Source organism: Camelus ferus, chromosome 1, assembly GCF_009834535.1.
Source record: "Camelus ferus isolate YT-003-E chromosome 1, BCGSAC_Cfer_1.0, whole genome shotgun sequence".
Lineage (NCBI taxonomy): Eukaryota > Metazoa > Chordata > Mammalia > Artiodactyla > Camelidae > Camelus > Camelus ferus.
In genome coordinates, this window is record NC_045696.1 from 96,502,211 (window position 1) to 96,523,189 (window position 20,979).

General features: G+C 44.7%; 1 protein-coding gene across 2 annotated transcripts in view; it reads left to right on the plus strand.

The window, feature by feature from the left end:
* Nucleotides 1-3,725: 3,725 nt before the first annotated feature.
* MINDY4B (MINDY family member 4B) overlaps nt 3,726-20,979 on the plus strand; it is a 28,565-nt gene continuing 11,311 nt past the window's right edge. The window contains exons 1-8 of one of the 2 annotated variants that reach the window (XM_032486439.1): nt 3,726-3,887; nt 11,683-11,802; nt 12,512-12,603; nt 14,419-14,584; nt 15,453-15,518; nt 18,244-18,314; nt 19,694-19,766; nt 20,343-20,504. In XM_032486439.1, coding sequence (XP_032342330.1) covers nt 3,879-3,887; nt 11,683-11,802; nt 12,512-12,603; nt 14,419-14,584; nt 15,453-15,518; nt 18,244-18,314; nt 19,694-19,766; nt 20,343-20,504 — 759 coding nt within the window. In that variant the 5' untranslated portion in view covers nt 3,726-3,878. Of the gene's footprint in view, nt 3,888-11,682; nt 11,803-12,511; nt 12,604-14,418; nt 14,585-15,452; nt 15,519-18,243; nt 18,315-19,619; nt 19,767-20,342; nt 20,505-20,979 lie in introns of those variants that run through there. The other variant, XR_004322431.1, reaches the window with a different exon arrangement.

A 20,979-nucleotide genomic window follows, 5' to 3' on the forward strand; every position in this document is an offset into this window, starting at 1 on the left:
GAAATTCCAAAACATTTATCACTTTTAGATTATTTGAGAGCAAAGATCAAGGAATTTTTAATTTTTTTTTCTATACTGGGGATTGGGGTGCCCCAAAATATTAAATAGTGATGCCAACATTTAAACTATAAAATTATAAAGAGGAAAGCAGAGTAAAGCTTTTTTTAAAGGAGGATTTATGGTTAGAGGAGGAAAATAAGAAAGGATTTCTTCACGCTTTTTATGTCTACAATAAAAATACTGAACTTGGTGGAAGTTTATAGGACTTGTGAACATGAAATGGTTAAACAATCACCAAAAATAAATTTAAGAAACTGGAGGTAGAGCATTCCCAAGCTAAACTGCGGACACTTCTAAATCCACCTCTGTTTGATGTGGTGACTTGCTGTGTGTTTCAAGGTCTTCATAATAATATATATAACCAGTCCCCTCAGCCATGACCATGCTAGTCAAAATAAATCCACATAAATCTTTGCCTTGACCTCTTAGTTTTCCCAGGATTTTACAAAACTCATGATCAGAAATGTCATAGACAAAGTGACTTCCTGCTGAAGAGGTCCAATTTCACTATTCAACCAAGTCAGAGGAGACAGGAACACTTCTACTGGTAAGCAGTAATTGTTTTTGATAAACACCATGATACCACTCAGGGTTCTCCAGAGAAACAGAACCAACAGGATAGGGAGCTCTCTCTCTATATATATGTATATAAAGAGAGATTTATTTTAAGGAATTGGCCACATGACAGTAGTAGCTGGGAGGTCTGAAAAATGCAAGGCAGGCTGGCAGGCTAGAGACCCAGGGAGGAGTTAATGTTGTAGACTCGAGTCAGAAGGCTGTTTGGAGGCCAATTTCCTTTTCCTTGTGGGACCTGAGTCTTTTCTCTTAAGTTATGCAACTGATTGGATGAGGCTCACTCACATTATGAGGAATAATCTGCTCTACTCAAAATCTACTATTTAAATGTTAATCACATCTAAAAAATACTTTCACAGCAATATCTAGGCTGCTATTTGATCAAAAACTGGGTACCATAGCCTAGCAAGTTGACACATAAAATTAACCTTCATAACTATCAATATTCTTTATTATGCCAGTTAGTATGGCTACCATTCATTCAGCTAATAGGCAGAGACATACTTTTAAATTTCTCCCTGAACCAAATTAAACCAATCCCCTTTCAAATTGCATAAGATTTCTGTGTACTGAAATCTATATCAAATATCTGTTGGCCAGTTTCTTCCTTGGCCTACATCCTACCCAACAGGAGTCAGTATTGTTTTTTGATATCAACATAATGGCTTTCGTCCTCTGACTACGTATTTCCAAGGAGACACCACAGCATAAGGTGCTATCACATTCCACCAGCGTGGTATCTCTCATCAATTAAATTATCCCAGTCGATTTGATACAGGTAAGTAATTGCAGTCCCTTTGTTTATAAATCTGTGTCTTTGATTAAACATTCATGGCATCTATACGGTGAAGAAAAATAGAACGTATTCCACCTCTTTTGAAAGTTTAATCATGATCCGATCACAGGGACTTACAGAGAGCCCAGAGCGGCAGCTGTGTGGTGTGATCTCCAATCTCCTCGCTGGTCAAGAGTAGGAGCTGCAGGCTTCACCTGGGCATCGGTGCCAACCATCTCACTTCACCGCAGACCCCTCTCTCCCATCTTAACAACTTCCTTCATCCAATTCCTTACATTATCTAAATGGCCATGGAGCCCTCGGACCGAGAACAAAGCTCCCAAGAGCTGGATTTAGAGGAGATAACCAAGAAGATTTCATTTCTTGACAAATGGACGGAAATCTTTAGCTGTCTCCGGTAAGATGCTCTCATTGTCTCATTTCTCTAGAACCTGAGGGATTTCAGGTGTGGGAGTAGTCAGCTTTTACGCTGGCCGCACGAGAAGTTTCCAAGATAGATTTACATTTAAAATGCTTCAGGTATAACTATTTGCAGAAAGAGACATCCCTAGGAAGGCTGAGGCTGAGGAGGTCTGAGGATATAAGGGTTGAACAGAGTGAGTCGTTTTCTTGATGTTTTCTCTTTCATTTCCAGGTTGGGAGCCAATAACACAACTTCTCAGGTAATTACTTTTCTCAAAGCCTGCGTGTTTTCCTCTAGCTGCTTCTTCAAACAACCACATTAAGGGCATGATCTGCATTTTTTCTGTGCACATAATGTCACTCAGGCACCCAGCATTTAATATGTGAAAACATAAAACTAGAAAGCCTGTTGAAGATCTTTTCTTGTGCTTGCTTTCTTCATAAAAATCTCTGCCTACTTTTAAGAGCTACTTTTCATCATTAAAAGTACCATATGGTTATTATTTTAGAAGTAAAAGTAACATGAGAATCTAGAGTCCCTACACCCCTGAGATAACACTAGATTCTGACCTCCAAATGTTTCAATGATCCCGAGAAAAGTAGTTCTGAACAGAGATATCATCTAGATTCAGCTTCCGAAAAAATGTTTACCTTCACCATCTTCAAATAAGGGAAAGATGACTGAATTCAAATGTTAAAAGGTATTGCAAAATCTGTCATACAACATTAAGATGAAAGGTGTTTTTCTCTCATGTAGCCTGAAAAGGTTAGAAGGTAATGGACTTTCTATTTCAGATATCAATTCAATCACTGAACAAACAGCACAAAATACTAAGGTGATTTTCCTGGTACTAATATATGATATGATCAAACAATTGAATTATGCATATTTTAACTATAACACTAAAGCATCTTGCTCCAAGTAACCTGTGATCAAAAGCCTTATTATTTCTGCTGAAACTCTCCTAGCCAGTCTACATTAGAATCAGGGAGATAATACTTCTATTTTAGTCCTGGAAGTATTCAGTGGACCTAGCTACCATTTAGGGGAATAGAAATAGTCAAAAGATAAAACAACCTTTGCAAGGAAAAGAATAAATGTCAAGTTATGCTTTACACAAGGTGGGGGGAACTCACTGCCACAAATGTAAAGATTTTCCACGTAAATTTACAAAACGCATCTTATCCCATCAGTAGTCTGTGACTCGGATGCTGTGTTTCTGAGATAAGAAAGCATTTTAGCCTCTATGAATACAGAACAAGAAAGAAGGCAGTTTCCTTCATGTTTCAGCTACCAATAGGGCAAGTTTGTTTCATGACATTAGGATAGAAATTAAGCAAATTGGGAGAATTGATGCTGACTTATATTTAAATGCTGTAAGAATCAGTTAAGAAAAGTAAAAATTGATTTTCTTCTTAAAGGTAGAGGGTGGATTTTTTTTAAAGAAGAAAATTATTATTCTCATTTGTTGGGGAACAGGAATAAGAAGGAATTAAAAAGTGGTAACCTGACTTTATCGGCCAGTTGACAAAATGAGAAATGCTTCGCATAAACTGGAAAGATTCATTCATTGTTTATAAAATGTTGTCTTCTCAAAACAAGAGACAGTGACATTTACATTCTTCTATAAACATAATTTCAAGTCAAGGTCTTGATAGCATTAATTATGTTTCCATAGCTACAGTGAACCTCTCCGAGTCACATACCCCTTTGACACAGACCCTGGGATTCTTTTGCCTCTTTTATTGCTATTTATGACAATTTTCAGACATCTTTAAAAGGGAGGCAACATTTTCTGAACACTGATAATTCAGAGAGAAAAGAGAAAAAAAGGTCATCACCAGGTCTGTTGGCTTTGTTTTTCGGTGGTGGCATTTTACACAACATCAGGAAGGCAGCCATATATCTGCCGGTGAAACCGAAGGCGGAACAGGACTACCTCAGCCAAAAGGACAAGGACATTTGCCATCAAGTAGCCTTTGTTCTATTCCCAAACCCTCCATCATCTCTTCAAAATCGGGCGGCCTTCCTATCTCCCAAGCAATGGCCACGGTAAGTATAGCTTGTCAATTAAACATGAAACGAAACGTAATCTTCCCCAAACAACAAGGCTGGGGAATCTTATCTGCTGTCATGTGAGAGTATTATGGAAGATAAGACCACAGACGATTGTTACTGGTAAAAGGAGAATATAATTAAAATGACTTATTGATGGTATTTTTCAAGGACACGGGCGATACTACAGTCATTTCTTCCCAAACTCTGAGAGTCTCTATTTGCTTCTTCAGTTTGACAGTTAAATTTGAGAGAGAGAGGGAGTTAAATTGAAATCATTCACCATAAAAGGTCGACAGGCAGACAGGGAGTGTAAGACCAAGTAGACGTGGACACAGGACTCCATCCTGTGTGGGCGGGAGGGAGAGAGGTTGGGGGAGCTGTGCCAGGCCCAGTCCTGGGGCAAAGAGATGATCTCAAGAAAGAAATGTTTTCTGGGGCTGCCAACTAATATGCAGATTTGAAAAGAACATGATATGTGAGAATCCAAGTGGATCTGGAAGGTCCTGTTCCCAGGGCCCACTTCCTCAGTTTGAAACTTGACCTGGCCTGGGGGCAATGCCTTGGCAAACATCCAAAGGACCAGCTGTCATGGTCAAAGAGGTGGGACTGGGAACCAAGGAAGCTGAGCCAGCGAAAAAGTACCAGCTAGGCTGAGAGATCCTTACAATTGGATTGTCTTCCAACACAGCCCTTTCAATCGTAGTGAAAAATCAGAGCTTCTCAGAACAATTTCCCCACGTTCACCCCATCCCCCCATTCTAGAGCCTTAGGCAGAGACCTCTACTCAAGGCCGTAAGAACAAAAGTTGGAAGAAGCACTTCCTTCCTGAGGACGTGCTGCCCTACTCATGGGGCTGCTTGCAGAAACCACCCAGGACCAGCCTGGGCACCTGGGCTCAGCCTGCAGTCAGGCCCGCCGGGGATGTGAAATCCTGCGGTCTGCGCCCGGCACACAGGGTCCCTGGGGAGATGAAGGGTGGGGTCTGGACCTCCTTCCGGGAAAACCTCACAGTCTCCATCTGCTTTTCTAGCTCAGAGGCCAGACTGGCTCTGACTGTGGTATTTGCAACCCTCAGTACAGCATTCTTTGGGCTCCCCAGGTGGGACTCCATCACATATAGGGATTACAGCCCTCATACTTCACGCAGAGCCTCACAGGCCTCGCGGAGCAACTCTCTCCCCGGTCACGGTTGCAATTCAGATGTGCTGGGAGGCTCACTTGCTCTTTCTCATCATCACAGAACTTTCTGCCTCAATCTACCTTCCCTCTTTTGCTCAAATGCCAGATGTTACAGGAAGACAGGTCGGCAGGGCTCTCACGAGCTGCTGCATTGTACCCTGCACGGTGCCTTAACTTGTGTCTTACATACCGTGTCATCGCTCTCCTTTTGGGTAACGGAGACAGCTAATGAATAGTCCTGTTAGAGCCTCTACTCTCAGGCTGATCTGCCTACACTGCGCTACAGAAACAGAAGTTAGGGTGACTACAATCATCCCTCAATATCCACAGGGGATTGGTTTCAGGAAACCCCAGTGGAAATCAAAATCTACCAAGGCTCAATTCTCTTATATAAAATGGCCTAGTACCACCAGCCGTCCGTATCCACAGGTATAGAGGGCCAACTACATCTGCATTTTACCGTGCAGGATATGATTTTTAATGAACAATCTTTAGTTAAAAAGTATTACTGGTCACAAATGAATTTCTATGGAGAATGTCATTTTAAAATATGCACATACCAGGAAATAGGCTACCTTTTTTATGAAAAATAGAGAAAACTGTGATTCCACATTGGTACTGTATTTGCCTGTGCATGCATGCAGAAATTCCAGAAGACGTCCTAAGCTGTCACAGTGAGGGGAGGGGCAGGGGCAAGAGACCTGGGTGGGAAGGAGTCTTCTCAACATAGCTTTTTGTGCCCTTTGGATTTTGAACCATGTGAATGAACAATCTATTTTCAAAAACACCATTACACATTTTAAAAATAGGGGAGGAGAAAGCACTCACCAGTGTTTCCAAAGTCTTCTAGTTTCACTCTATATTGTGGAGGCAGGAGAGTCTGGGTCTGAATTCTCTCACTTGTCTGCAAACACAGATGTGAGGCCACTGTTGACCACCTTAGTGACTTTCCAGGGTAATCCTCTCCCTTCGGAAAAGGCTGGAAGACAAAAGAATCAGACTTGATAGAGTGTTAAGGAAGTCCCAGAAGTAGACAGAATTGATTTTTCTTTTTAAAAAAACTAATTTGGGTGTATTCCCATTTTGAGAAAACCAGATGATAGTGTGTCTTTTAAATAGCAGTAGCATTAATTAAACACACCCTGGGATTTTAAGATGATCAGCCTTGGGATTCTGAATCCGTATGTTCAGGGAGGTGGTTTAGAAGCTTGACCAATTCTAACTGACATCTGGGCAGTGTAGCCGCCTGGAGCGATCAGATCCTAATACTCATATGAGAATGCCTTTTGTTGCATTCTACTGTTTTCATTTCCCACCTCCATTTGAGACTGGGATGCGTGGGATTTTCTGACATTGGCACACATTCTTTGCTTGAAATCTGCTGAGAAAGTAGAGGTTGGGTGAAGCACCGCATGCCGCTTTGCTCTCCCCAGCTCTCCTGTTTCTCACCTTTGGTTGCCCTATTTCTAATACCACAGCCTCCCATCTTACAGTGTGTGTGCTGTCATGAATGACGGCCAAGGCTGCCAGCCCAGGGGAGGTTGCAGAGAAGGTGAGCATCCTCCTTTGGACTCTCCCACAGCCCCACGCCCCCAGCTGCAGTTCTTCACCCCAGTGGCAATTCCCCTTCCTCCTCCACAACCAGGCCCTTCTCCAGGACCCAGCCTGGAACACATTCCTGTAGCCTCTTTTATCAGCAGCCAATAAACAAACCTCCAGTATAGTTGCAGTACAACCCAGTAGGATCACATTAGAACTGCAATACTGGGAGATCAAAGTACTCTGGGGGACACCCAGGTGAACGAAGCTCTAATAGAGGATAGCAGGCAGCGGGGTGGCTTTAAGGGAGCAGGAAGTATGGCCTGGTGCCCCCAGCGTAGGGTCTGACTGACAGATGGGCCTCGGTGGACGTTTAATTAATTAATTCATTGCCTCTGGACAATCCCCGAGAAAGGCATCTCTGTACGAGGTAGTGGGTATCACCCGAGTGCCCCTGCAAAAGCACTTGCTACCCTCTCCACCCAGCTTTCTGCCCGGCAGACTGACTTGTGGTCCCTCCAACAACAGGGCTCCCTCCTCTGACTCCCTGTTGTGTTTGACCAGTGGGAGCCCCGGAGGGAGACTGGAGGGAAGGAAGGGAATGAAGTCAGGTGGTGCAAAGCTGCCCGAATCGTCTCCCTGGATGGCAGTCCTCGCCCCAGGCCTCTCTCTCCTTCCCCTGGCTCCCCAGGTCCACCGGATGCTACGACTTCTCACTCTCGCTAGCCCTGGGACCCTGCAGTAGCCACATGCAGCCCATATCCTTGTAAATAGTCCCTGAATTAAACTTTCCTCCAGTGAATTATCCTGACTTGAGTGCCATCTGTTTCCTGCGGGGACCTGCTGAATGGCTTGCTTTTGGGTCCCGGCACTACCATTTACTGAATACGTATCAAGTCCTTGAACTGTAAAATGAAGGGGCTGAATTAGATTTTTTTAAAATTCAACAAATACTTCTTGCAGGCCTACTGTGTATCAGATACTGTACCAGATTCTGAGAAATCTGAACATGATCGAGCCAAGAGACGGCCGCTCTACCTGATGGGCTAGGAGAGAAATCTCTTCTCAGGCCTCACTAATTCTCACATCTCTGATTCCATGATGGTCCAGTCATTTCTAAGCAGGAAAAGATGTGGGGAAGGAGCTTCAAAGAGAATTATTCTACCTCTGGTTGGCGGGGAGAGAGCATGTGAGAGAGGACTGGATGGGGCGGGGAGGTGCAGGGGTCACAAGGAAACTCTAAGCCCAGGGACAAGGGACAAGGCAGTCAGGGTAAGGAAATTAAACTTGCTGGGAAGAATGACCCAGGACCTGGGGGGAGGGTATAGCTCAGTGTGAGAGTCCATGCCTATTAGGTGGCTAGATAAGTGGGAGCACTGGGCAGATAGGTGGAAAAGAGGGAGGATGGTCTGGGAGATGACATTATACCTGCCTCCAGCACAAAGGGTCTTTACTTCTTCTAAATGAGTACCACGAAGAAACCGGTTAGAACCTGACAGCCACAACTTAACCAGACATGACCCATTGTTCATTGTATGATAATTAACATTGCAGTTTAGGTCCCCACCCAGCCATGGGTTTTTCTGCATACACCATGGGTAAGGACATGCGCAAAGGGGCCAAACATGACTAAGCATTCCAGGGACAAGAGCTGTCAATCAAAAGACCACCTCTAAGGGAGGGTGTAAGTGAAAGGGGAGACAAAAACCACCACTTTTCCTCTCTGGGATCAGCCCACCTCCTGTTCTTGGGGGTGTACTTTTCCTTTCTTTATAAATAAATACTTTAAAATCTTTTCATACACAACGTACCATGTCCCAACTGTAAACTTATTTTTCGGGTGTGACAAAAACACAGGTCTTTACCTTTTGGGGGTGACATGCTTAGCATGCCTGAGGTCCTTGGTTCAATCCCCCAGTACCTCCATTAAAAAAAACAAATAAACAAATAAACCTAATTACCTCCCTCTCCAAAAAATTTTTAATTAAAATTTAAAAATTAAAATTAAAAAAAAAAGAATGATCCAGGACCTGGGTGTGTATGTACATGTGTGTATGTGAAAGAGAGAGAGGTGGAGAGAGAGAATGGTCATCACCATTATTATCATCACAGCAATCAGGAAGGAGAGGTATTTGTTACAAATCCTGGAAAACTGACAAAGTGAAGAGAGACAACTACAAACTGTGCTTGCTTGTGTTAAATACTAATGATCATTACCATCGTTTATTAGGACCATTTACCATTTGTGTCTAGTTACCAGCCAGTGTATCACTGACTGTGTGTCAGGTTCATCCTGCTATAAATTATATCGATATGAAAATCAATATTACGTAGGTATAAGATGAGTCATCTTTGTTGTCCCGCTGGCCAGAGAGGCTTGCGGCCCCTCTGTTATAGGCTACCCTGAGGTGCATCTTGAAGGCAATGCCCCCTAAGTTGGAGGTGGCAGCCAGCAAGAGAAACAGGAGTTTGGTTTGACTTGCAGATGAGTTCGAAGATTTCTTAGTCACAACAGTCTTAATCTCTCACATTATACACAGCTTCTCCTCCCTTATTTCTGCCAGTCTCTGGTCTTTTTCCATCTGTTCTGGGACTTCCTTTCATTTGGTGTGAGATGTTCCAGCGCAGACAGGCTGGGTTGTCACAAAGGTAATAGCACTGCATTTGCTCAGGACTCCCGGTTCCCAAAGTCTTTTCCATATTTCTCTCTCAGTGATAGCTGTGATGGGGACTAAGCGAGGGTTATCACCATTTGTGGATGAGCCAAAATAAAGTTTTCGAGAGGTTTGGCAATCTGCCCCAGTTCATCTGGTCCGTAGGGTGCAGAATGGGGGCTTCTCAACCCTGGAGTTGGGAGTGAACAGTCTTTCTTCTGTGCTGTGCAGTCTTGACGTCAGGGAAACACTATCCATTCACATTCGATCTCTGCTGGGGATGTCCTGGGCTGGTGGCCCCCTGTGGTTATGTGCACACCGAGTCTGTGTCTTCCAAGAGCAGTCTTTGTGCCTTCTGCTCCCTCTCCTTGATAGACCCAGGACAGATCATTTTTTAAGTGCAATTCTGGGCTCTGACTCACTCTGAAATACTCCTGCCTCTATTTCTCTGTAGAGACAATTTTTTCTTTTGAGGGTGAGAGCAGAGGTGGCTGGGAAATAAACTCCGGCCATAGAATCAGACCCTGGTCTGACATGGAGAAGACTGTTCCAGATGTGTGCTTCTCCTTCATCTGTCCTTCTCAGAAACCATTAGAGCCAGTTTGGTGCACAGCTGGGAAGAGGTACCCTGGCTCTGGACCAGTTGGGTCCCATGTTTCTCTTGTCCACACTCTTCAACTGGCTCTAAATGCCTGAATGTGATATTCAGAGCCTCCAGGATCAGACCTAAGGGACTTTCCAGTCTTAGTTGCCACTTACTTTCTGCCCTGTGGCCCAGCACGTGCGCGCGCGTGCGCACACACACACACACACACACACACACACACGAGTAGTCCTGCTGAACTACTCACCGTCCCTGGATACCCAGTATTGTATGTGTCTGCTTGTAGATCTTCCTCTCTGTCCAGCCTCCACTCCTTTACAGGCAATAGGCCACTGTGTGGTCTATCCCAGTGTGGGATGTGTGCCTGTGCTGGAGCATGGGGTGCTTTGGGAGATACGACAGTAACATTAAATGACACTGAGTTACCTCGTGGGAAAGTTACCCCCTTCTCCACTCTGGCAGGCCGGGGGGAAGAGCAGGTGAGGGGCAGCACATGTTCACGCCTCTTTAACACTCCTTCCTCTCTTTTCAATTCAAAGGAGTGCAGGGCTCAGTCCGAGCTTTCCTAGGCAATGGTTTCTATCGTAATTCAGTAACATCATTTTATTTCCATTGTGTGTTTCTGGATCATGTATGACAAGTGATTTTGATTCCCATTTAAGGACGTGATGTAAGGTGTCCTTTCAAATAAGTGTTATAAATACATGTTTTCGAAATTATAAAAGAGTGGCCCAAGCCAATGAGAAATATTAATTCAGTGATGATCAGCACACAAAAATGAGAGCAGCACATACAGGATTAAAGTTGACGAGGCGGGGGGAGTGGTGTTAGAATGGGTGCAATTCCCAGCTCTGCTTCTCCTTAGGAAAACACTTTCCTGTAAAAGGAGGATAGTAACAGTATTTCCTCAAACACTTAAATTAACACACTGAATACAAAGCACTTAGCTCAGTGCCTGGTGTGTTGAAAATGCTCAATAAATGCGAGAAGCCATTTGCCAGCCTAGTTCAAATGCCACCTCTTCCAGGAAAACTTCCTGACTCCTTCGGTCAGAAGTTCTCTCTCCTTCCTCTCTTCTCTCATGGCACTTCTTCTGGCATTTCTAGTCCTGTCTTGTACACAGTTGTGAGGTATTAGACGCTTTCCATATCTGTACCCCCACACAGACCTAGCACATGCCATCACTACTACGTCTCTGATCATAAAGGGATTCCCTTTCTGTCACATGTTTGGTTTACAAATGCTTATATCCAGTTTCCTGATATTTCTAAAAGATCCTCTCCAATCTCAACATGCTGTAGAGACTCTAGGGCAAAGGGCAGAGAGGCTTGTTTGATATTGTTTACACCCCCGATGGCACTCAGGCTAGAGTCACAGAGTCCTGCCTCTTCCTTTTTTCTGGAGCAAGAAAGACAGACCTAAAGCTGGGAGCATAGAGGTGACAGAGTCATGGCCAAAGGGCCGAGAGGCCTAAGGACACAGCAGCAGCCCCTCGTGGACGGCCAGGGGGAACGGGGAAGGGGGATGGCAATGGAAGGTGAGACAGACACGGGGACAAAACCCAGATGGGGACAACAGGGTGCAGGGTTGACACTCTGAGCCTTCAGGATACAATGTCCTAAGAGAACCTGATGCGAATCTCTTGCACAGGACTGGATGGTTATAACTGGGGACAGAGTAATATGCAAACCTGGCCCGAGGAAGGGGACAGGCCCACCTCCAGGAGCTCACCACCTTGCTTAAAGCTGTTTGATGAAGACTGTGTCTAGGAAGATTTATCTTTGTCTGAACCATTTATTTCCCCTCTTTTCAGAAACTGCGCCAGAGCCTCTTTGGAAACACAGTCCAGGTTTTCAGCTGTGACTGGACAAAGGCCTATTTCAGGTTTCATGATCCTTTTTCTGACCTGGCTTTCGCTTTGGAAGTGGGAAAGGTAATAGCAAGTGATAATTTTTTAAAATCCTCACCCCACACTCTCTGTTTCCTTCCATCCTCCCCCTATGAATGCATGTTTTCATTATAATCACATGTGGAAACATCTTTAAAATTTAATCTTAAACGGTAATGGGCTATTTATAATTATAGCATACTATCTAGGATGTAACAAAGTCTCGAACTCCTCTCCACCCTCTTCCAAATTCTGGGTTTTCCTGGTTATTCTCTCCAAGTCCTAAGCATCCCTAAGAATTTAGGAGCAGGAAGAGATCTAGGAATTTCCTTCTCATTTGTCTAAAATCTCAATCATTCATAGCACTGATCACCAGTCACACAGAATGTCAAGAGCCAGCCAACTAGTTCCTTACCTCCTGCAAATCTAAAAGTGGGATGTGAGGCCGGGGCCCAGGGAGGGTAGGGTAGAGGATGACAGATTTCCCCGGGTGCCCATCTACAAGGCTCCACCAAGAAGCTAGTAATTGCTAATTCTGGCCTGGTCATGACCCCCAGCCCCAGCCCACGGGGAAGGAGACCCATGTAGAGTACGGGGTCCCTCACCCAGCCTTGGGGAGGCTGTATCCCACAGGGAAAAGGCTGCAGAGAAGAATAAATAATGACACCCATTTCCAAGAGTTCTCTTTGGTAATATGGGTCCTGAGGGTCCCACTACAATTGTCACGCCTCACTGTTCACCCTCTCCATTCCAGGGAGGTGCCCGTAGCATTCAGATGGCCATACAAGGATCCATCATTAGGTACTTGTTGTTTACAAGGAAGGGAAAAGACAGTAACTTGCTCAGGTAAGAAGGAGTCATCCTCCTATTTAATGAGGCTGACAAAGTACAGTGGTAGCTTCCTATTTAAAAAATCAGCTCAAATTATTTTGTCCTTGGAAGTTAACATACCCCTCAATGCACAAGGCTCTATGCTCGATATTAGAGGAAACAGATAATTAAAAGGCATCTACCTCCCTCAGGCAGGATAAGTTCTCACCCAAAACAGAAACTAAGTGTCTAATCTATTCTAAGATCACGAATTCCCGGGTTCCTTTAGGAGCAGAGCCAGAGATGGGAATTCTTTATGCAAGTGATTTATTAAGGGAATGAATGCCCTCAGGAGAAACCTGTAAGAGAGAGAGGGAAGCAGGCTAGGAAGGAAGAATGTGGTTGCCTGTGATGTCTAGTCTCGGCCTGGTCCATAGGACCTCTGGGGGTACTTGCCCCAGCTGCAGATAAGAGGGCGGGGCCTTTTCACCTCCCACCCCAGTCAGGCATCCGCTGTGGGCCATCCTATGGGAATAACTCCCAGTCACTTCCAGGTAACGTGGCTCCAGTTTTTCGGAGAAAGTGGAAAAGTCGGAGCCACTAGCAGCAGGACGTAAGGCAGAGGTAGGACATGTCCACCAACTGGGGAAAAGGGGTCCCAGGGAACCTAGATGGAACAGACACAACACTTGCCACACAAATATGAAGCATTCAGCACAGTAGCTGGCACATGGCAAGTACTAAATCAACAGCAATAAGTCACTGCTACTATCCACCTGCTCCATGAAGCCTTCCTGAACCTTCCAGGTCACAAGCTCTCTCTCCTTCATCTGTGGTCTCACAGCACTTTGTTTTAGTCTCATCCTACCTTGTACTAGGGTTTTGGAGTAGGAGGCTCTCATTACTCATCTCTGTACCACCGCAGAGCTAGGTGGAGTCTGTAAGTCATTGCTGAGTTCATTAACCTCTATCATGTGTCTCATGACAACAGTTGTCAATGTGAAACACTTAGAAAATGAGCCTAGGAGAGGTCTGTGATGTGAAGATTGGCTCCCATTTGTGGGGAAGTCTGACCACCAGGGATTATTCAGTGGGATCTAGGGGTTAAGAACAGTCAGGAGGCAGACTGTCTGCATTCAAACCCCTGCTCTAGCACTCCAAGGGTGAGTGACCAGGGGCAAATTACTCAACCTCTCTTACTTTCCTCACTGCTAAAACGGGAGCAACACTAGTACCCACTGCAAAGGTTGCTGTGGATTAAATGAGGTGCTGTGTGTTAGGCGCTTACAACGATGCTGGGCATAGTGAGTGCCGGGTGAGTATAAGCTGCAGGTGACTAAGGGGAACCTGAGGGAGGCCTCAAATGATGCGCGGGGTGTGATCGGCAGAAAGGATGGACATGACATGCATAATAAAGACAGACAAGTGCAAGACTAAAAGCATGGGGGTGGAATGCGGAAAATATGTTCAGGGGACGGGTCCCTCTGGGGCAGATGGTCTGCAAAATGGAAACCTGATTGTCTGGAGTTGTGCTTGGGAAGGGCCTGTGTTGTTGGGTTAAGGAGTTTGGGCAGAGCCCTGCTGGAGTTCAGGAAAGAGGACAGTGTCTGGATTCAGTGGGGATGGTAATGCACAGCGTGAGGTGGGCCGAGAACCCAGGGGAAAGACATGCTGGGTGAGGACCAGTTCCAGTGCCAGCAGAGAGGACGGGGCGCTCCCTGACATCCTCACTGTGTAGGTTGACGAAAGAACCAAACAGACCCATGCTGCACTCAGAAGGTCCATGAAAGTGGAGGCCTGGCCCCGGTCACGTTCACTGTAGTGCGCTCCTACCTTCCTTCTGCGCTGTAGTTTGTGTGCAATAAGCAAGCAGGAACAGGAGCACGCCCTGGCTGCCGCGCTCGCCGATGTCCTGTGGGCGGCAGGAGCAGCTCAGAAAGCCACCGTCTGCCTTGTCACTGAGGAGACTTATGTCGCCCTGACTCCTGACTACTCTGGGGATGGCTTCACTGAACGGGTGAGTGGACCCCTGCCTGTCCTGCCAGATAAAGGGCCATTAGGCCTGGGTGAGTACTGGACTCACTGTGGAAGTAGAAGCCCCACTGGTGCCCCCGGGCGGACCTTCGTGATGTGTCTGATGTGGCCAAAGGCACCTGCCAAAGAGGCCAGGATCAAGGGCATAAGTAATCCAAGCAGCCAAAATGAAGATGCCTGCTGTAAATTTCTCCTTCCAGAATTCACGATCAAGAATATCCAATACCCAACAAAAAAGCAGCAGACTCACAGATACAGAGAACAAACTAGTGGTTACCGGTGGGGAGAGGGAAGGAGGGGGAATACAGGGGTAGGGGATTAAGAGATACAAACTATTATGTATAAAATAAGCTACAAGGATATATTACACAACATAGGAAATATAACTAATATTTTGTAATAACTATAGAAGGAGTGTTACGTTTAAAAATTATAAATCACTATATTGTATACCTGGAAGTTAATGACATTGTACATCCTCTATATTTCAACAAAAAAAAATTTTTAAAAAAGAATATGCATACCTGAAATCATCATAAACTGCCATTTCCATAACCATTCTTTTAAACATAGCTAAATTCTACCTATTAGGAAAAAAATTCTGTTTATGGTTTTACTACCCAAGCTATCGTATTGGTTTAAAACTGAGGAAAGTGGAAGTGAGGCCAACGGCCACCCAACTTTACCGTGCAGGTTTTACACGGCCTTGTGCAAGATAATATGTCGGTTTTTAACAATGTGATTTTGCAATGAAACAAAGGACTCCTTTGAGGTAATGACAGTGAGTTGACATCTTCTAGATGTCACTTTCATCCTCCTTTCCGTTTTTATCTTCTGTGCCTGATTTATAGCTCCAGCTGTTTGAACTTGTAGAGAAAGAAGCCACTGAGAAATTCATCTATGATCATTTACAATGTGTAAGTGTTCAAGTGTTGAGATGATTCCTTTATGTTGAACTGATCTTACAGGAATCTTCTTCCTTTTATAAAGTGTATTTCTAATGATGCTTGTTAAGAAAACCAGGTCATTTTGGGGACTAAGAGAGGGCGGAATGAGAGAAAGAGAAGCCCGCCTCTCCCTCCCCACAATCTAGAAAGGAGCCAGATCACACACAGGCCCACTCACAAATGCCTCTTCCTCCCTGGCTAATCAAACCCAGAGAATAATACTATAGAGGGCATATATGGCAAGATTGCTTTTGTGATAGAGAAAGTGTTATGCCAGTCTTGTCTGATCTAAGGGATAAAACACAAAAATGGTAGGCTGAATTGCCAAAATGGCCGTGCACACTGGCTCAGAAAAATGACTTCCAGTCTAAAAAAGGTGGCCCCCTTTCAGCTCTTCTATCAGCACCTTCCACACGACGCCCTCCCCTGCAATGAAATCTTCCCCACCCGCTGCATGGGAAGGAGGCAAAGTCAGGGACAGTGATGGTGGGAAATGGAAGGTGCTTTTTTAAGACTCCTCTGTGGAGAAAGAAATTTGATGATGAAAGACGAAAGATGTCCATACCCTGCCCCCTAGAACCCATGAATGTTTTGTTACATGGCAAGGGGAAATTTAGGTTGCTAATCAGCTGACTCTAAAATAGGGAGATTATCCTGGATTACCCAGATGGGCCCAATGTAATGTGAAGGGTCCTTAACTGCGGATAAGGAAGGCAGAAGAGAAGGGAAGAGTGATGTGATATGAGAAGAGTGTCACCCACTGTTGCTGGCTTTGAAGGTGGAAGGTGGGGGCCATGAACCAAGGAATGTGGGCCAGGCTGCTAGAAGCTGGAAAGGGCAAGGAAACACTCTCCCCTAGAGTCTCCAGAAGGAAAGCAGGGCTGCTGACATCTTGCAAAGATGCAAGGGAGGATCCTCCCCTAGGGCCTTCAGAGAGAGCATGGCCCTCCTCTGACACCTCAATTTCAGACTTCTATCCCCCACAACTGTGAAAGAATAAATTCCTACTGTTTCAAGCCATTCAAATTCCTGGCCATTTGTACAGCAATCCTAGGAAACCAATACATCTGTCACATATGATCTACAGTATTAGCTTACAAGGTGTTGTATTTTTTAAAATTTGCGTCAGTGAACATCAAAAATAATCAGAAAATTCCACATAAAAATCTAAATGCTTAGCTTTCCCCAGCAAAATCAGAAAATCTGGCTGTACTATGCCTATATTGTTGCATGTCCTCAATTAGCTGAGCTAAGGGACGGTGATTCCCATTAGACAAGTGGTGATAGACTGAATGACATCACCTAACTGGTAAAAAGGTCTCTGCAGATATGATTAAGTTCAAGATCTCAGATGGGGAGATTATTATGAATTTTCCTGGTGGGCCCAATTAATCATAAGGGTCTTAGAAGGGGAAGAGGACGGCAGGGGAGAAGAGGCTATGTGATATGGAATAAGGGTTAGGAAACATGATCTCCCAGAAAGCCTCCAGAGGGAACACAGGCCAATCAGCAGTTTGAATCAAGCCCAGTGATGCCAGGGCTGGACGTCTACTCTCCAGAGCTGTAACATCATGGATTCCTGTTGTTTTAAGCCCCAGGTCCCTGGTAATCTGTTAGGGCAGCAACAGGAAACTCACAAGTGCCCTCCTATGCCTCAGACCCCACCCCTCCCCCTTTCCCTCACACCTTGCAGTACAGACCTACTCAGGTGGTTCCCATCTGGCTCCTGTGGCACTGAAATTTGTTCTCCTGCCTGAGGGCCCAGCCCCTGCCAGGTCACAGATAGTGAAGGGGACAAATTAAAAGAAAAGCACATGCATTTTAGCAGAAGCCTTCCTGATACAATGCCTGTAAAGAAGAGGCTTTTTAACCTTGAGCACCCTGAAAGCCAGCCCAAGGGGCATCTTGAGCAGGTAGAGTATTGACATTAAGCTAAGATAAGGCCAACCAATGGGAGGCCCTGAATGTGGATGGATTTTATCCTGGAGCTCACAGGGCACCTTTGGAAAGCTTGGAGCAGAAAAGTAACCTGGCCAAGAAAAGAGACAGGGAGAAGTGCCTTAGAGCGGAACAGATACTAATTTTACCGTGGTTCTGGCATGTTCTAAGAACTAAAGTAGGTACTGTGCATTCTTTTATTTAACAACTTTTGCAACAATCCTAAGGAAAAAGGGTTTTTTTATTCTGCAGTTGCAGATGAGATTAAAACTCAAAGAAGTAAGTTGGAGTACATTGGTTTGAACCTAGGTTTGCAGAACTCCAAAGCTATTTCTAGAAAGCCTCTCTGATCCCCTTGAGTATAATGGGGTGACAAGGAGGGACGCACTGACTGAGGGAGGCTGGATAAGGGCCAGAGCAATGCTGATGGCCTGGGCTAGGATGGACCAGAAAAGTGGAGAGAAAAGACAGACTACATCTGGGCCAGGATTTAAAGAGAATCACATGATAGAAGTGGTGGAAAGATAGATGGGTTGGAAACCAAGGGAATGGTGGTGCCACTGGCAGGCCTGAAGCAAGGAAGGAGGCTGCATTTGAGAGTGAAGATGACCTTGGGAAGCAGAGGGAGCTCCTTCTGCCCTTTTGGTAGCTAGAAAAAAAAAATCTCTCAGGCTGTAAATCCTTGAACTCAGGCCCATAAATCCACAGAGCTGCATTGCTTTTAGGCAAACATGCTTTTCCTTTGTTTTCCAAATAGTTCAAAGGGGAAGGAAGCCATGGTGTCATCTTGTTTCTTTACAGCCTGATCTTCTCCAGAACATTTGAAAGGTAAATTCTACAAATGTTTACACAGGGATTTCCTATAGCTCTGGGGTCACATAAACAATGTCCTCTTGTGTTGGAAAATATTTTCATGCCTTACTGGAAACATGAGTACAATTTTTTTTTCCAATGGATGTTCTTCTGTTGATGCGTCCTTTCCTGTAGTTGGTTTGGCCTGTATTAATGGGAGAGTGGATGTCACTAGAAGAGTTTAAATCTACTTTTTTAGCACAGTAGTAGGTTCCTTCTTCTTGTGGTTATAAATATTGGGACAACAACCAAGCTTATTTGTACAATTTTCATAAATGAGAATATTTTGTTATCTCTATGCACAATAAAATATATATCCACAAATATTTATTTTATCACTATGATAGGCAAAGCCCTGTCTTGGCACTGTGGGAAATACAAATAAAAGAAGACATGGCCCTGGCCTCCTGCAGGTTCCAGTCTGGGAAAGCCAAGGGTACATACAGAGAGACTTGGCAAGTCCCAGGTGGTACCTGATGTGCCAAATGAGGTGCAAAGACAGTGAATCTTAGTGGATTCCAGAGAAGGAAGGGGCCCCAACAGATAGGGTACTCAAGGAGTGCTTCTTGGAAGAAGCAGATTTTTTCTTCTGGGCCCTGGAAAAAGAGAAAACTTTTGAGAGTCAGAGAGAGAGAGACAGAGGGCCCCAGAAAGGATGAATCTCAAGCTTTGAAGCAGTGTTCCTGAAACTTTTCTTTTGCATATCACCACATCTTTAGGTCTTATTCACAGAAGTACATGACCTCCCAGTCCTGTAATAGGTTCGTTCAAGAACACATGCAGCTCACATACTGAGTACTCCCCCTGGGTAACAGCAGGAGCCACTTTCCACCTTTGTATTATATTGTCCTGGGTAGAATCCTGACCCCTGGTCCCTAATGAAACTATAGAGGCTGCAGCCAAGAAAGAGGCTTAACTCCCAAGCTGGTGTTTCCCGGAACAGTCTGTTCAACTCTGCCTTGGGCCAGCACTCTCCGGAGTGGTCACGTGTCACCACCCTAAGCCAAGAGTCCCTCGGCACTCAGAGCCAACAGTTTCTCTACTGAGCCCAGCATCCACACACAGCCCACACCCAGGGATTCTAACATGTGTGGTCTCACCATTTATCACTGGCTTCCCCCAACTGCATTTAGAGCTTTCCCATCACATCTGCAGCCCCAGTCCAAGAAGCTTTCCCAGCGACATGGAAACATGCCAGGCACACAGGAAGGCAGTGACCAGACGAGCCCCTGTTACTGCTGTTCTCTGTGTGTGTGTGGTGGGGTGGGGCGGGGTGGGAGTAGAAGGAGAAGCTGCAAGTTCTTGGAGAAGCCATAGTTTCTGGTATTGTGCTGATGGCTCCTCCCGCTCTGCAGGCTTCAGAAGGACCTAGACGTCTCCACCAGTCAGCTGCTACAACCAAATGCGGGAGGCTTCCTGTGCGGGCAGGTGGGTTGGAAGACTTTGCCTTTTGATTGTAGAATTTGTATTAGGCTTTTTTTTTTTTAATTAAGCATATTCTCTCCACAAGTGAAGAATGATCAAATTACCTTTGAAAGACTAAGAAGATGCCCCTGAGTTTGTTACCAGATTCTGCTTTCCAGTTTCCATTACAGCCCTTTCTAGTAAGGGCTCTGAGAGCCCGACATCCCTGAGATTCTAGAAACATTAGCAAGTATCTTGGCAAGACCCACCAGGAATCCCTAATAACTGAAAGAAAAGTGCCGTAAAAACATCTTAGCTCCATGCATCTTAAATCACAACCATGGAAACCAAAGTTTAAAAGAAATACCAAGGGAGGAAGGGCACATGGGGAGTTACGAGGCATGGCTCAAGAAAAGAATCAATAAACTCCTCTTTCAACTCTACCAAACATTTATGACATGGTTTTCCAGAGTTATACACTGTGTGATTGCATTCTTTCCAGTAAAAATGGTAGTTTTATGATAATTAAAAGCAAAGAGAAATTAAATCCTTATGTCAATGCTACCTGAAATGTAAATATTTGTAAAATATGTCACCTAGGCAACTTTGAACATGATTTTAACTGGGAGAGCAAGTCCACACGTCTTTAACGGCTGTCAGAAAGGAGAGTCTCAGGAAATGTTACACGGCGTCCTGACCCACAGTGACATCGGCTATCTGCAGTGGGGTAAGGACACCTCAGAGGATGACAGACTTTCACAGGTGAGTGTGTTCCAGTTCTTAGCCACACCGCCGGTGTGTCAATACATTAGCATTTTGTGAAGCCTCTATATTAAGGCAATCCAAATGTGAGCAGACTTTTTCCTTTACTACGTTCCTGCAGGCCTCCCACCCACCACACATACACACACACACACACAGAGATTTTTCAGGGTCTAAATGAAAATATTCAAGTCAATTTGCTTCATATTTTACTTTATATACTTTTCTGTGTATAGAGTATAGGTAATCCAAGTCATATGCAAATAATTTCTTTTAAAAAAAAAAACTTGAAATACACAAATAAAGGAAAGTCCCCTGGCACCCCCCTCATCAGAAATCAGCAGCTGATGGGCAGCTTCCCAATCCTTTATATATGCAAATGTGAATGCATAGATTCTATTGTTCAAAGCTTGAAAAATATCACTGAAAAAAAGGGGGCTCACTTATGAAATGCTTATGAAATGTCTCTCAAAAA